The 16,923-nt window shown below is 39.4% G+C and overlaps 2 protein-coding genes across 5 annotated transcripts; one reads left to right on the forward strand and one right to left on the reverse strand.

Annotated features, from left to right (window-relative positions):
• Window positions 1-13: 13 nt before the first annotated feature.
• Window positions 14-6,631, reverse strand: gabpa (GA binding protein transcription factor subunit alpha). Of its 3 annotated transcripts, none has more exons than XM_034575217.1 (10): window positions 6,119-6,631; window positions 3,933-4,032; window positions 3,709-3,853; window positions 3,437-3,521; window positions 3,099-3,323; window positions 2,797-2,991; window positions 2,607-2,663; window positions 2,017-2,142; window positions 1,659-1,851; window positions 14-761 (listed from the first exon to the last, which is right to left on the reverse strand). In XM_034575217.1, exons 2-10 carry the CDS (start codon window positions 4,007-4,009, stop codon window positions 539-541), a joined length of 1,326 nt encoding a protein of 441 aa, XP_034431108.1. In that variant the 5' UTR covers window positions 4,010-4,032; window positions 6,119-6,631; the 3' UTR covers window positions 14-538. The 3 variants fall into 3 exon arrangements, with proteins under 3 accessions (XP_034431108.1, XP_034431110.1, XP_034431109.1); XM_034575219.1 differs by lacking the exon at window positions 6,119-6,631 and adding an exon at window positions 5,684-5,838; XM_034575218.1 differs by lacking the exon at window positions 6,119-6,631 and adding an exon at window positions 5,284-5,515.
• u2af1 (U2 small nuclear RNA auxiliary factor 1) lies at window positions 5,593-13,215 on the forward strand. Of its 2 annotated transcripts, XM_034575225.1 has the most exons (10): window positions 5,594-5,725; window positions 8,571-8,669; window positions 10,056-10,143; window positions 10,919-10,985; window positions 11,158-11,207; window positions 11,682-11,780; window positions 11,876-12,009; window positions 12,640-12,732; window positions 12,834-12,901; window positions 12,950-13,215. In XM_034575225.1, exons 2-10 carry the CDS (start codon window positions 8,626-8,628, stop codon window positions 13,030-13,032), a joined length of 726 nt encoding a protein of 241 aa, XP_034431116.1. In that variant the 5' UTR covers window positions 5,594-5,725; window positions 8,571-8,625; the 3' UTR covers window positions 13,033-13,215. The 2 variants fall into 2 exon arrangements, with proteins under 2 accessions (XP_034431115.1, XP_034431116.1); XM_034575224.1 differs by having other exon boundaries at window positions 5,593-5,725; window positions 12,834-13,215.
• Window positions 13,216-16,923: the final 3,708 nt, after the last annotated feature.

Consider the following 16,923-nt stretch of genomic DNA (forward strand, 5'->3'; position numbering starts at 1 on the left):
TGAATCCCAGTCGTTAAGAAAAAATGCTTGCTGCTTTATTCCCCCTAGTGGACAAAAAAGGGTCCAACAGTTTAGGGAACAACCACTAAATAAAATACAAAACGGGTCCTCTATAAATGGAAAATATGAAAATACACTTGCCCTTGGGGCTATCAAAAAACATGAAGTACCAGTATATACAGTGGGAGCGATTCTTAGCTATAGACGAGGAACACATTACACAAAGCTGGTTCTTCAGTCACATGTTCAAACATTCAGTCACATGCACAACAGCATCATTCAATAATCACACATATCCTGCACCTCATCCTGACCTGCACACGCATCTCTTGGTTAGAATTAAAGCAAAAAAACAAACATTTTACCTGCCCCAGTCTAATTGGACTTAAACTGCAGAGACATTACCAAAGTTGTTAATCCACACTGATCAGGGATCAGCTTTGCATTTCTGTGCTTAGTGAACACAGCTCTGTCAAACAAAATTGGATTTGATTTCTCGTCAGCGGAGGAGCTAGAGGGCGCTGTAACGCGGCCTCCCTCAACTGTCCTTGTCTAGTGTCGTGGTTGCCAAGGTCACTGTAGTGATGGGCTGACCCATGCCGTGCATCTGCATGCGTGCCAGTTTCTTTTGTTCACACTCTGTCACCAGGCTGTTGAGCTCAGCAGCGCTGTAGCCAATCAGAGTCCTCAGGTCGCACACAAACTTGTAGACGAAGCGCTTGCCCTGCACTTTGCTGATCATGTCCCCGTCATAGTAATACCTGAATGAAAATGTGACAGTGAGAATAAAAATCACACAATGGCATCATCAAGTTCAACAAGTCAGGTCATGTTTTCAAAACGTTTTTCAACAAGCCACCTACACACACACATACAGAAAGTTAAAGGACAGTCCACCAGACATGAATATCAGTTAACTACGGTCGCCATGATATCTCACACAAGCTCATTAATGAAAAACCCAAATGCAACGCCACAACACAAACGTTTAAGTGACAACACAACTACAAAAGCCCCACAACTGAAACAAAATCATAATGCAATGGAAGTTTGTTAAAATCTGGACAAGCAACCTGACGCTTAGAATTTGATGCTTGTCTACTTCAGGTGTTACGGTACAGGTGCTTGAAGTGCCCAAAAAGGAAGAATGCATCTAGATCGTAACACCTCAAATAGACAAGCATCACATTTTAAAAGGCAACTGACTTGACTGCAGTAATTAAGTGTGCTTGTTTCATTGTCAACATCTGTTGTTGCTCATTTCCATTGTGGTTGTGTTTCCATTGTGGGACTTTTGCAGTTGCGCTGTGGGTTTTGTATTTGAGTTTCCCATTAATGTGCTTATGTGAGAGGTCTCACAAAACTCCTCCTTAACTCCTCAGAAACAGCTGTATCATATCTTCTCCATGCGAGGTGTTTTGGCATCATCTTAAATATCTGTCCTACAGATTTTTAAAAGAGAGTTTACAAACTCCAGTTTGCAGCTGTGGGCACAAACAGGTAGTTTGAAACAAATTGTAGCAGTCATTGTTTTTGGAGCTTGACCTGTGTTAGTGACTAAAGGTCCAGATGTCTCAGCCTCTGCTGCTGTGAATTTGAGTCCCCTGACTGTATGGAAGACACAGTACCCCTATAAAAGATAAACAGAAGAGACAAACCTGAGAGCTCGGCTGAGTTTCTCGTAGTTCATCGTTGGCTTGTTCTTGCGTTGGCCCCATTTCTGAGCCACAAGTTCAGGCTGGTTGAGTTTGAACTCGCCCTCCTCTCCCACCCAGGAGATGCAATCTCTCGCATCTTTGTCTGTCAACAGCTCCAGCAAGAACTGCCACAGCTGGATCTGACCGTTGTTACCTGGCAGCAGACAAATGCAGAATTCAAGATAAACTGAAATACACTTAAAATAATAGATGCATTTGCCATCAATAAACACTGCACTGGAGAGTGTGGCATTTGGTTGCAGCAAACAAATATTTCGAAAACTAATTTGCGAATAATTTTGTCATTTGTGTGTACTACCTGTGCGGTTGCCAGGTGAGCTGCGTTCCTCTCCACCTGAGATACGTGGAGTTCTGGGACCACGACTCTGCTTCATTACCTTTATGGTCGTGGGTGTGCTCACCTGAGCTGGGATGATCTGCACAGCTGGAGATACACAGGCAAAAGTTAGAAATGGAAAGTTAATACATTTTCATTAGAGCTGCAACTAAATACTATTTTCATTACCAATTCAGTCTCCCAACAGTTTCATTTCATAAATGCTCATCGCTATTTTCAGGGGCTAATTTCGTCTGGCCTACAATGCAAAAACAAAACTATGCAATTACTCATCATATGTTTTAAAATAACGTGGGAAGCTGAGACTAGAGTATTTGGCATAACTGCTTGAAAGATAACTAAATGATTTTATCAAAATAGTTGCTGGTTTATTTTTTTTTTCGATTAACTGATCAGGTCTGGTTTTGCATTGGTAATGAAACAAATAGAAAAATGTCCCTCCTTCAAATATTATAGTTTTTGAATCACCTTGCTTCCCTGTGGGCAAGAAAAAGAGACTTTTCAAATATAAAACTCATACATTTCAGCAGATTTTTCACAGGAACACTTACGTTGATCAATTGTGACTGTTGCGTCTCCTCCAGACTGATCCTGACTTGCCAACACATCTGAAATATAAACAAGGGACAAATTCAATTTGACTTTTCCTGCACAGATGAGATAAAATGTGTACTTTGCATTATCTCTGTTCAATTCTAAACACACTGTCAAAGAGTAGGACAACCACACCATCTGACTTACATTTGCGTAGGAGCTCCAGGTGACTCCACAGTATCTCTCCATTAGGCACTTTCTGAAGGAACTCCTCTTGGCTGAAGCCGCAGAGGTCTCTACCTGGGATGTGAATACTGCCGATTTCCATCTCGTCAATGTTGAATTCCTTCATCACCCAAACAGCCCAGTGGATCACCTGGTCAGCTGACCAGAGCATGGGGTCTGTGGGGAGAGAGAGACACCTCATTTACAAACATCCACCTCTATGTCTCACTACATTAAGAACTGTTTTTCATCACAGTGAAGGTTTTAAGAAAGACTTTCCTCACCATATGGTATGCCCAGGCGAACCTGCTCTTTGCGGTAGCCTTCAAGTGCTGCCGCCCAGCGTGTCACCTGTTCTGAGGTCTCATCAGAGAGGCCGGACCTGTCCACAGCAATCAGCTGACCCTCCTCAACCAGAGTACCCTCATCCCCTGCCGCATCTGGATCGATCACCACTTCTACTGTTTCTACTGGCTTCACAATTTCCAAAATGTTCAGCTTCTCCTCACCTGAGAAAAGACAAACAATTAACATTTGGACACAAGCAGTAAGACGTTACTGTATATTTGCTGATCTCTGAAATGTTCCATTAGAATTGTGTCAGTGTGGTTTAGATGAGTACCTGCTTTGGTTATAATCTGCAGACTGAGCTGCACTGTTCCATCCGTCTTCACCCCCTGATCAAAGAGGCTGTGATCCGGGTGAAGCTAAAAAGAGTACACAACAGAAGTCAAGAGAGAGACGACTCAGCATACTCTGCAGTGAAAGCGACAACTATCAGGCCTGCATTTTACATGTGTTTCAGGCAACAGAAACAAATGTATCAGATCATGAAGGGATTTTGATAGGCTCTGAAATGCACATTTTGGACAGAAGCAGCACACATCACATTACCTGAATATCCTGCAGGCAGATCTCATATGCATCCAGTGATATTTGGATGCGTGGCTCCAGAAGCTTTTTCAAATTTCCGATGGGCTCATTGATGTCAATGTCTTGCTGAATCAAATCAGATGCAGTGATCGTTTGCTCCTCGACACTACAGAATAAAAGAGAACTGTTAATGTGCAGTTACTGTATGTGCAAGAATCTGCACCTCAAATAACCATTATGCTTACCCTTCCTCCAGGCACGCCTGTTTCTCCCGCTCATCGATCTCGATCTCTATCATCTCTTCTGGTTCACTTTTAGACATTCTGTTTGATGCAGAGAGCCAAGCTGTTGGAAAGTAATAAAAGAGATGGTTAACTGCCACTTATCAGGACATACACAAACAATTAAACAGTTGTGTTTTGATATTTTTGTAAAACACTAAACAAAAAACAGTCACACCATAAACAGCGGCTTCAAAACAACAGTCTTCAAATGAGGAAAAGAAAATATTCTTCATATGTGACAGTATCAGAAAACGTTAGTAATCATACTGAATAAATCAATCTAATACTAATTGATTAATCAAGTTATTGCATAGCTCTAAATTTGAGTGTTTAGGTTGTAGTAACTATTGTTTTACAAATCGGAGGTTGATCAATTATGTGTTATACCTCATCACTGTGTTTACAGAATGTATAAGCATTATATATATTGAACTTTAGTTGTATTGCTATTGATATTGTGAAATATTAAAATAAAATATATATGCCATACAGAAATTAGTGTTATCATTCTGTAAGGGAATTACATTATAATATATATATGTATGTCTGCACTGTACCTCACCCTAAAACAGAGCATAACTGCATTGCACATCTGTTGAACCTCCCTCCAGTAGCCAGTAACAACACCATACTTAAATATGTTTTTATATTTAGATTAACTCAAATAAAAACAACACTCATGGCACTCTATTTAGTACTTTACTGTGTATTCTAGTATTTTATTGTGTATCATTTGGTTAGGGAGTATGTACAATTTGTACATTTTATGTTTATAACATTCTATTTGTAACTATTTTAATTCTTCGTATCCTTTTATTGCTACTTCGCTCTATGTACAATGCCCTTGACATGTTGCTGTAACACAATGATTTCCCAATTTGGGATCAATAAATTACATCTATCTGTCTATTTGGAAGTCTAAGCAGCAAACACGACTGATAAACACCAACAAAGTTTCTTTAGTCCATTTAAAAGGATACTTTAATATATAATAAACAGATTGGGGCTTGTGCATTGAAGTTTGTGACAGCGAGTGAAGTGTTACTCAATACTCAACACAGCGGTATAATCACTGCAGTATTAGTACTAGTAGTGATAGTAATAATAGAAAGGCCTCTGAGCCTCGACTCCTCATTGGCTGTGAGGCACAGTTCACTGACTGCTGCGGCTGCTAACGTTAGCCAACTCGAGGGCGAGGCTCTGGCGTCTAAAGGCCAGACGGTAGGCCATTAGTGAGCAACAACAATCACCACACATGAATGTACATCACACACACGTGTTGAGAAAACACATCCCGCTGATATTTACACACCGGGCGACACGTGTCACCGCAGTGAAGCTGTTCCGCGGTGAACCAAGTTAGCTTAGATTTAGCGAGCAAATGCTCCACGGGGGCGAGGCAGCCCTGTTACACAAGCCCCGCTCCCGACATGCTAAACAGCGGTTAAACTATCCCATAACCGCGCCGCGAAATCATAACCGCGAAACAAATGTCCGATAAGGCACAATTTAACTCTGTGCGTAGAAAAGTTTTGAAACGGAAATAGAATAAACGGAAACAAAACAGCATAGGGCAAATGGAAAGGAGCCGGAAATCCTGGCTAAGGTTTACAGCGCCGCAAGACTTCCGAGAGCAGCCGCGTCCGATGCAAAGAGGCAACTTATGCGGGGGAAACTAACACCGCAGACCGAGTGAAATGTTTCTAACTCACCGGAACGACCTCCAGCTAAACACCACCCAGGACTAAACAGAAGTATGTACTAAAAACCAAAGCGGAGTTTATCGTCTGCGGATGTGAACGCGCTGTTTGTGGCTGTGACGGTGAGCGCCCCGGGAGCTTTACTGTTAGCATGTTTGGCTAGCGCTGAAGTACCGTAACTAACTTTTTTAATTAATTTCTCCTTCTCAGATAACGGGAAGTATATCGTAGTTGTGGCGAGAGACGTCAGTGTTAGCCTAGCTTTGTTCCTGGCTCGGCCTCACCCCACGAAGCTAACTAGGAACCAACAACATCTAGCTAGCTAGTTAGCAAGCGAGCTACAAAACAGCGGGAAGAGTCCGAGCACGACAAACACGACCACGTACATGAGCACGATTCAGTAGTTTCTCTCCAAACAAACACGCGTGTCTGTGGAAGTATTCATACCTGTTTAAAACCAGGCCCTCAGAGATGTAGAGAGTTCAACTGTGGTGGATAAGCAGCCAAATTTCACACAGTCGAGTCGTATCATGCAAGTTATTTGGTGAAGTACAGACACAGTGAGGAGGGCGGAGACTAACTGGCATCACTCAAGTTAAAACTAAAACAAAAAACACTGAATCTTTCCAGGGAACTTCATCTTTATTTCAACTTGCACTTTGATTTTTTTTTTACACATTTCCCCCCTTTCTTTGTACAAACATGTGTCCATCAGATCAACTTTTTGTGGTTTTAATAAAGTAGCTCAACATGGTTTCACTTCTGTGTCACCCATTTTAAACTGATTACCCACAATTCAGTTCTCATTAAGCTAAACACAAACGTCCCATATTATTCCACCAAGTAACCAGCATGCTGTGTAAACTACACGTTAAGTTTAGTGATTTTTATTATCTTTAGAATTGTGTGTGTGTGTGTTAAATCCATAATAAACCTTCATGTCAAATATAAGCAGTCTAAAATATTCACAACAGGATAAGGGAGATTTCTCATCCTACAACTTATTAAAAGGGGATTTTCACACAGGCCTCTACAAAATTATGTGGTAAAATGGCACGGGTCCCTCCCTCTAACTCCCACACAGGCCAGTGGACCTTGGGGCTCCTGGGGGCCCTTGGCAGATGCCTGTTATCTGGTTTTTAACCCACCCCTGGCTCCTTTTTTTTTTCAAAACTCTTTTTATTGGTGTTAATACACATTTCAAACAGAAGTCTCTCAAATTGTTTGTCATTTTTTCCCAAACCAACATACAAAATAGTGACATGTAGACATGGTGAAAACAGCAGCTACAAACAGGCCATATATATATATATATATATATATATATATATATATACACACACACACACACACACATACATACCTATACAGCCATGTACACATGTATATGATTGTAGTACAATACATGCAAAGGAAAAGAGATAGCCCTCTTCCCTACTAAAGCTAGTATACAAACGGAAAAGAAAAACACCCTTGGTTTCTAATACTTTTGTTAAATGTCTTCGTAAGACTTTGATGGTAACACGAATGCGCACTATTCTGGTTGGTCACTTTACGTCTCGTTAAAAACCAACAAGTTCCTTGTTTGCCTTAAAATGCAGTTTCCTGTATTTTTTTTTTTAGGCACTGAATCAGCTGCTGTTGAATTTGTTATTCTACTAGCCAATGTTATCAAATGAAAATTCCAGTATCTGTTCATGTTATGCTGTTGTTTTGTTGTTATATTTGTCTTTTGATATTTCCTCTTGAAAGAATCAGGTTTATGAAATAAACATCTTTTATAAAAATAAAAAAGTGGTCTACTATGTGGCATTTATGATTAGAAAAAAATATTAATGTTTTTTTATTTTCATGGTCAAAATGTTGCTCCTGGGGGGTCCCAAGGATTTGTAAAATATTTAATGGACCATAAAAGGGGCCCAGAAAAAGCTATACTCTATAACACATGAATATGAATCGTAGCGGCTTATAATTTACCACGAACAAGTTTAAATATCCACGTTAAAATCTACAATATTTTAACCATTATGTATTAACAACTGCATTTACTGAATGCTTAAACCAGATGTTCTTTTTCTGGGTATTTCAGTACACCAAACGGACTAATTATTCTAATGGGCATTTCAAAATGTACAGCATGGATTCGGCTTTTGTTTTGAAAGTCTCACTAAAGGCGGAAGTAAACGTTATTTAAGAATACTTCCGGGTCACCTTCAGAATAATTGTTTTTACGGCTTTCAGAGTAATGTTAAAGTAAAGATGAATACGTTTTACAAAAGTACTTTAATTTCAGCGCATAAAAGGTCGAGAATGGTCCAAATAGCACTTTCTCTCCTAAACCATAATGATTTAATGATAACTTTAAGTCATCTGGTAAAACAAGTTTTCAAACAATAATACTTTTCTTTAAAAAGTAAAGTTAAAATGATAGCGTGAGGACAACCCAGGCTAGTGGATGGATTCATGGATATAATGTGTATTAACCAGTCGAGAAAAGTTGCATTAATACATTAATTATTACTTCAAATATAATAAACAAATTTAGGGAGAAATACCTTACTTTTCTGATGCACAATGTCTTTTTGATCACTTTAATTAAAACACGGATGAAGTGAATTGCAGACATTGCGCTCAACAATTAATATTTATGTAATATTGCAAGTCAACACATGCACACTATAAACCAGTACAACTGTTACCAGCCAGTACTACACATTGTATTTGTACATGTTAATTAACTCAAATAATGTTTGAACTCTAGTTTGATAACATTCATTGCACATGTAATTATTTGATCACACAGCAAATTGTTAAGTGATAATATAATTGTTGAAGGTTTTGTGCAAGAATGCAAAGTGTGTTGGTACATGCAAGTAAAGATCGTGCTTTTATTCTGAAGGAGGTGAAGCGGAAGTTGGGTCGCTGCCGCCGCTGAGTGAACGCAGGCGGCCAAGATGGCAGAGTACCTGGCGTCCATTTTTGGGACAGAGAAAGATAAGTAAGTGATTAACGCTGATTTAATTGATGTTTTCAAACATTTTTGTGTTTCTCTTACTACGGCTTCTGTGACTTTTATTAATTTGTGTGTGGTGTTTAGTTTCGATGGCTGGAAGCGACACGCTGGCTATAGCTAACAGTGCTAGCATGCTAACCCGAGGAAAATACCGCGCCACCGTCGTTAGCTCCTGTAACATCTGGAGGAGTGTTCGCAACGAGTTACCTTTTTCTGAATGAATAGTCTCTCTTACTCAGTTAACTTCAAGTATATGCGACCCAGTGACTTCTATCGACCTTTGAGTCAGGCTAAGCTAATGCTAGGTACTTTTTGAACCCTATCCCCGTCTTTGTTCCACCGGGAGACACACGGACCAGCAGGGCGACTTCGTCGCGTTATTCAGATTAAACTAGTTCCTGATCACAACTGCTACATTAAGTCTACTAAACCTAAAGTAACAAGTGAGACCAGGTGTACATCCAATGCTGGAAATATCCTGCAACGCTGTTGTACTACTACTAAACTTATAGTATTTGGGTCTGTTTCTCCCAACATGTCTTCTCCCCATATATTCATTCATCCATTCAGTGTAACTCAAAATGTTTGAAGGGTAAATAAGACTAGATTCTGAGCAAATAACAACTTGTTCATGCAGTTTTCATGTTCATTCATTGTTGGTTGATAACAGAAAACAATTGATTTTAAAATGATGGATGATTTTAATGATTCCTTGAGGATTATCGACACAGGCTGGTTTTCACAAATGAAACTCATAAGTATTACCGTTGTACTGTTGGATAAATGTAAGTTTTTGTATATACATTATATTCCACGAGCGTTTCATCAAATATATACCACTTGACTTGTTTTTATGTACACAGTGGAAACAGTATGAATGAGATAATGAGACTAGATGACTGCTATATCTGATGGGATGAACCTCACCAATTGTACCATTAAATAAATCAGGTTTAATGTAAAGCAATGAGTGGAAATTAACCAGGTAACATTAGATCATATTGTTATCGGACTAAAATTAGACTGCATACACACTGAGAGGGGAATTCATAAAAATATTTAGGAAATTGCTTATTTCCAGGAAAATGTATGGCTTGAAAATATGGGTCGCTTATATACATGGGTGTTTATAATAGAACAATGTCTGTTAACCTGCCAGAGTTCAGGGAGGACCAAGGATTCAAGTTCCCAAAACTCATTGCAGTTGAAACCATAGTGTAAAGTTAACTTTCCACTGTTTGTGTCACTTGTAGGTTCAGTCGGGGGAAATTGAAGTTGCATGTAAATACTGGCATAAGATGTAGATTTAAGTCCCATGAAAACAGTTTTGTTTACCTTTTCTCGTTGTGATCATATTTTCTCATTCCCCAGGGTCAACTGCTCTTTTTATTTTAAAATTGGTGCCTGTCGACATGGAGACCGCTGCTCCAGATTGCACAATAAGCCAACTTTCAGCCAGGTAACATTGTCCTTCTGTCTTTAACCCTACGATTTCATTGCTGTATAATAGTAATTACTTGGTATCAATAAACCTTTTAAACTTTATTTTTCTGTTATCTAATGGAACTTATGGGTTAATTTAGGTCTGACAGTGTATCTACCGCTTAGTTTTTAGTGTATGGGTTTTTACAAACACTCAGTTAATTTGAACTAGTTGCACATTTGTATTACAAACATACTACTCAGTGTTTTTGAATCCTTTCTTTCTATGTTTACAAAAAATAATCATCGTGACTTTCTTTTTTTCTGTTCAGTTACTGTTTGAAAAACAATATTCATAATAATAATTGTAAACAATGTTAATGTACATACCAGGAAAAAACTGTGAAATGGAGTAAAAATCCGACCAAGTATTCAGTAACTGGTGATTTCACTTTAAAACACTTATTCCTTCGGGGATGTTTGCTCAGTTTACAAACACAGAGAGGGTTTGGTTACCAAGCTGTACACTGAATGATGATACATTGATTCTGTAGCCGTAAGCCTTTTGAACAAGAAGTAGGGAAATAGACAAGTAATATCAGTGGTGTTGTAATTTAGATTGCTTTGCTTTATACACTAATAAACACAGTGGGGTAGGATGTTGCTCCTGGACAGAACTTCATCGATCATGTCTTGTTCTGTGCTTGCATTTACGCTTACACCTAATTTTCTTAACAGTGGTATTTAATTATTGTATTTTGACAGTTTTCCATGTCCTTTGCATCTAAAAAATGTGTATTTTTGTGTTACAGACAATTGCCCTCCTGAACATTTACCGGAACCCCCAAAACAGTGCCCAGTCTGCCGATGGACTCACCTGTAAGTGCTTCAACCCACGACGGAGCTTTGTGACAGAAATATAACTTTCTCTAATCATAAACCTATGTTTTCTCACTCAAAGCTGCCTTTCCTTCTAGCCTTCTCTGGAATTTAATATGTTGCAGAAATATAAATGATATGTTTATTTATTTTTCTCTCCTGTAACCACCAGGTGCCATCAGTGACATGGAGATGCAGGAGCACTATGACGAGTTTTTTGAGGTAATTCACATCATTCTGGAGGTTTTTTCATGTAGTGTCACTCTTTCTCAAACCATAAACACATCACTTTAAAAGTTTTTACAAGAAAATCATAGATATAAGGACAGTGGTGCCATTTAGCAAATGTAAAAACACCAAGTTTTGTATTATCTGAGTCCTAAAAAGAGAAGTGGCATTTTTCAGGAGTATAAACAAAATTAGAGTTCCTTCACAGTCAAATAAACGTTAATAAAGATCAAACATCCAGATCCATTTATTCTTCTCCTGCGACCTAAACAATGCAACCGTGGGGTTGCTGAACAGCAGCTGTGTAGCTGAATTACAGCATTCAAAAAGGTGGCAAACAAATTTAACTGCAGAAAGCAAAGTTGTGAATTATTTCCTAAAATTTCAAGCAGGTCCTTTTATGGACCAACTCTTCATTGCAGTGAAACAAATAACATTTTATTTCATTTCTCTCTTCCACCCTTTCAGGAGGTCTTCGCAGAGATGGAAGAAAAATATGGAGAAGTGGAGGAGATGAACGTATGTGACAACCTCGGGGACCACCTAGTCGGAAATGTGTACGTAAAGGTGAGTGTCAGGCCTAAAAGCAAATGAAGTCACCATTACTTTATTTATCTTGTATACAGAGACTGATGTGTCTTGCTGGTCTTTTATATTTCTAGTTCCGTTATGAAGAGGACGCTGAGAAGGCCGTGATTGACCTGAATAACCGGTGGTTTAACGGGCAGCCCATCCATGCTGAGCTCTCTCCTGTCACAGACTTCAGAGAAGCTTGCTGTCGCCAGTATGAAATGGGGTGAGTGCTCCGAGCTGAGGTCGAGGTCATTGACTGTTTTAGAAGGTTATTTAACAAGCAAAAGTTTAGCTTACAGTGCTACATCCAAAGAGGAGTCTTTATAACAGTTTGTAGTTATTACCATGAGTGGGAAACAGTTAACAGTAAATATGATACTCTTAAACAATGATGAGAATCTGGTCATTTTGGGTATCTCAGTAATGAAACTATTATCACTACATGGGAACTGCAGTAGATCTCTCTGGGTTTTCTATTATTGGATGTCAGTTGAAGTTGACTTCATATGAAATACTCCAGTTATTTAATAATATGGCATTTTCCCACCCCATTTTCTATTGTGTGATTGAAAATTAAATGATGCTCTTGTAATATTGTTTTATAGTTTGTACAGTATTGTTGAATTCTTCCTGCTCGATGGAGCAGTGACTATGTAGAAAAGCTCCGATGGTCTTGGTTAATCTTCTGTCATTAAGCTCATGTTGATTTCTTTTTAAGTTCTCAATGTCAGGATATACAAACTTGTTTTCTCTTGTAGCTGCTGTATATAACTTGTTTGCTGTTGACGTTCTTATACCTCAAATGTGAATCTTATCTCATGACGTCCTTTTTGAATTTGTCCTCTCTCCACAGGGAATGTACTCGTGGTGGCTTCTGTAACTTCATGCACCTGAAGCCCATCTCACGTGAACTGAGGAGAGAGCTCTACGGGCGCCGGAGGAAGGGGTAGGAACTTACTCACTACCTTTACACCGAGACACTGAGGAAAACCCACCTGTTCAACTAATGTCATTGTATTTATAATCTACACTTCTGCTCTTCCACAGCCGTCATCGGTCTCGTTCCCGATCAAGAGAGAGACGATCTCGCTCCAGAGACAGAGGTCGGGGAGGTGGTGTTGGAGGAGGAGGTGGTGGTGGTGGAGGAGGAGGAGGAGGAGGAGGAGCAGGAGCAGGTGGAGGAGGAGGTGGCCGTGACCACGAGAGGCGTCGCTCCAGAGACAGAGAGCGTTCAGGGCGATTCTGAACCTCCGGCCATGACTACTTGTCCTTCCCTCTCCGTATCAGTCTTTTTTTTAAGTTTGTATCCTCCAAGATGTATTCTGGGACTAACAGACAGGTACCCGCTCATGAAGCTGTGACAGCATTGACACCCTTGTTTTTTTTCTTGATTTCACCTGATTAAATTGAACATTTTTACTTATCATGACTCATATGAGTATTTCTTGTTATCACATCACTTAAATCTCAGAAACATGTCAGTGCTTTTCTCCTTCCTGAGCTGTATTGAAATAAAGTAAGAACTGAATGTACACCAACGATTTTTTTTTAACCTAATTAGCAGTTTATTAAACTAATTTCACGGCTCAGAGCTCACTGTTTCAAACAAATGATCAGATAGCTTACCTCCTGTTCCTGGACTTAAACTCTAATGAAGTGTAATTTACTAATGTGTTCAGAAATTTCTGAAAAGAAAACCTCATCAAATGTTCCTTCTCTCGCCCTCTGGCCTTTTTGCAATATCTCAGTTGACCACAGGGAGGCAGAGGTGACACAGCATAGACACAAGCAGTGTATTGACAGGACAATACTGAAACACAGTTTTATATTCAGTTAATCACAGGAGTGTTAAGGACATGCTGCCTTCGGTCACTTATTACATTTAATACATTCACTTACTTTAATACAATACATCTCAGCATATACTAAGATTTACACAGAACCTTTTAATATATAATTATGGAGATTCTAATGCGAAAACTGATTAAAGAGGCAAAAACAATTAGTCTATATTCCCAAATGTTTATATTCCATAAATGTAAAATATGTCACTTTAATTATTTCTTTTATGGACAATGATTTTACATTAGTGTAAGAGTGCAAATACTTAATGGAAAAAAGGCATAAGGCTGCACTGTTTCACTTTCACAATTTAAATATCAGTGATTTCATCTCATTTACGTAGTTTTTTCCCACACTTGACTGAAAAGGTAGTTTTCATGAACATCTTATACGTCTGTGGTTTTAATAGTTTCTTAGGTCGTTGTCTCAGATAAAATCATCAAATTCTCTTATTTAGTTTCCTTTACTCCACAGACGTCTCTACCTGTATTCGATTTTAATTTATCACTTCTACATTGTGCTGTTTACATGTTTCAGAATATTAGTGGAGAAATCATGCATGTCGGAGATTTTAAAGTGAGATTATATGAAAAAGAATAACATGATCTTTTTCCAAATTTAAATACATTACTTACAAAATGGACACTTCAGTAAGTTGCTGCTTCAGCCGCTGACCTGACCAGCAGCTTATATAAACCCGTAACCAGCTTTAGTTGGAAAATTTAAGACCTTTCCTCTGTGAAACTGACAAATCAGAATAATATTTAACGTGTATTAAATAGCTGAAATAATATTGTCATTGATTGTTATTATGGCTTCCATCTGGTCCATTTATTTGGACTGTTCAATAGTCTCCTCATTCATTAAAACATGTCACAAGCCACATTGAAAGTGAAGAAGCGAGATTCTCCATCAGTTCAGTTTAATGTCGTCATCCTCGTCTGTTTCACCCAATCAGAAACGCCCCGTGGCTCTTCTGTGAAAGAATGTGTTTCTCACTGCTCCGTCATTCCTGACAAAGGGGGGGGGGAAAGGGAAAACGTTTCAAATGACCTGTCAGCTCCGATGTCACTGAATATTGACTTCGCATGGAAGTGACACTCACTGCTGAACTGGAAACTGTAACCATCAACTCCATTATTAAACAGGGCCACTGTGAGGGGGCAAACCAGTCATAGCTCAACAAATATAACAGCAGATGGAAAACCACAGACAATCACTGTGTCCTTGACTGAAGGACGTTCTGCGTGTGTGTGTGTGTGTGTGTGTGTGTGTGTGTGTGTGTGTGTGTGTGTGAGGTCATCTGATCTATCGCCCTCGGCCAGAAGAGACGCTGACACCAATTATTCTGATATTAAGACAATAGTATGAATTGAATGAATGAGTTATTTGTCATGATATGAGGAGGAAACAGTTGAGGCATTCTAAAAAGCACCAAATATCATCTGGGATTTGCTTCAGCTCCCCATTTGTGACCCTGGAAGAGATGATCAGTATAAATGGATGGATGGAGGTGAACATCCAAGGGGAGACTTCATGACGTCATAACCTCAGAGGCGTCAACCCAAGATGCAAACCCCTGGTAAACCTGAAATACAAAAAGGTTTCAGTTCCTAAAAACAGAAAGAGAAACCTGCAGAGATCTGGAACAAGGTTCTATAGTCTGACGACGGAAAAATCAGTCTCTGTCAAAACAATGGAAAGAGGAAAGTGTGGCGAGGAAAAGAAGGAACGTGACCCAGTGATGACGACAAACTGCTTCGATGGGTGGGCAGGCGGTTCTGGCTTCATTGTCTCGCTGCACGATGAACTTCTTCCTGAGCAGTTGGGAAACATTGTCAATTGGCTGTGAAAGTGTTTCTGAGTGAATCCGGCTGCTGCCATCATGAGTGAAGATTTCTGAACCTGTTCCAGAAGCAGCTGTGACGCCACCTCCACCCTGCTTCACAGAACTCCTATGTTCAGCAGATCATTTGTTTCTACACACTTTCTGCTCATTTCTCTACTTTTTACTTTTAAATTCCTCTCTGGCCTTAAGTCTCTTCCTAGTGATGAGTGTTTTGCGTCCTGTGGTGAAGCCTCCACGTGATACTTTCTGCTACATGTCACTGTCTGCTGGTTTTTGGCCTTCTCTTCACAACACGTCTGTCACGAACTGCTGTCGGCCTGTTCGCTCTGACCTGTTGTTCAGTGCAACTGTAGTTTCCTTCTTTTCCAGGACATTCACAATTGTTCATTTCCAATAATGGCTGTTTGAGCAATTCCTCTGTATAATCTTCCCTCTTTTCTCTTCGCTCTGGTTTTCATGTTGGTTTATTTCTTTTGAACAACAAACGCAGTCTGCAGAGGTGAAGCCTGAGGCGGAAAACCAGAGCAAATATTCAAAGCTATTTAATGTTTAAACAATTCATCTTAAAGACAACAAGAAACACCTGTCTTGTAAAAAGGTGGTTTCAGACTAAACAGACTACGTCCAAATTCTTTAGTATTTTTTGAGAATCCCTCTTTTTTAGCCTAAAACTCCAACATTGTTCTTCGTAGTTTTGTGTGTATGTTTTTTTTCCGGATTCTTTAAATAATGTCAAACAAACTTGATGACATTTTTTAAAATTAAAATGAATCAGATATTCAGACGTACAGATCCCAAGAGATACATCTGCAGAGTGATAATCTGTGTGTTGGATTATCACATCTTCAGGTTTTAACCTGAGTAGTTTGACCTCACAGGGGATTAGACGTCTCTTATTCTGCCTTCATGATATTAAACAGCTCACAGTGTCTGAACGTCTCTGCTGTAAATGAATGTGCTGTTTTCCTTCTATCCTTCTAATCTGCAGAGCCCCAGTGAGTTTCTGCTCCTTGTAAATACGTTAATGTGTCTTTTCCTGAGGGAGTGAATGTGGCCTGTGATCAGGTCAGTTCAGTTTGGAAGGAATTAGAAAGTTAGACTGTTTTCACAATCAACAGGTCACTTGAAATCCCCACAAACAGCGGGTGTGTTTGGAAATGATGCGATGACACATGTGCAGTTCAGCCTCTCAAAGCTTCCTTTGCCTGATGAGAGTAATTACAGAATTAGAGTTTAATTATTTGCCTCTCAGGGGCTTCAGGGAGGGGGAGCCGTGAGTTACTAAATCATCCAGTGTTTAATTTCACATTGCAGACAGAGAGACCCTCAAATGACCTCCTTATAGGCTGAACCTGAGTTAGTATGATGAGCACACACTTTATTTTTGTGGGACCCACCCTCTACAGTAAAGCTGTCCCCCAAGTGAAATGGCTGAGTGAGCCCATG

The sequence above is a fragment of the Hippoglossus hippoglossus genome, chromosome 21, assembly GCF_009819705.1.
Source record: "Hippoglossus hippoglossus isolate fHipHip1 chromosome 21, fHipHip1.pri, whole genome shotgun sequence".
NCBI classification, from domain to species: domain Eukaryota; kingdom Metazoa; phylum Chordata; class Actinopteri; order Pleuronectiformes; family Pleuronectidae; genus Hippoglossus; species Hippoglossus hippoglossus.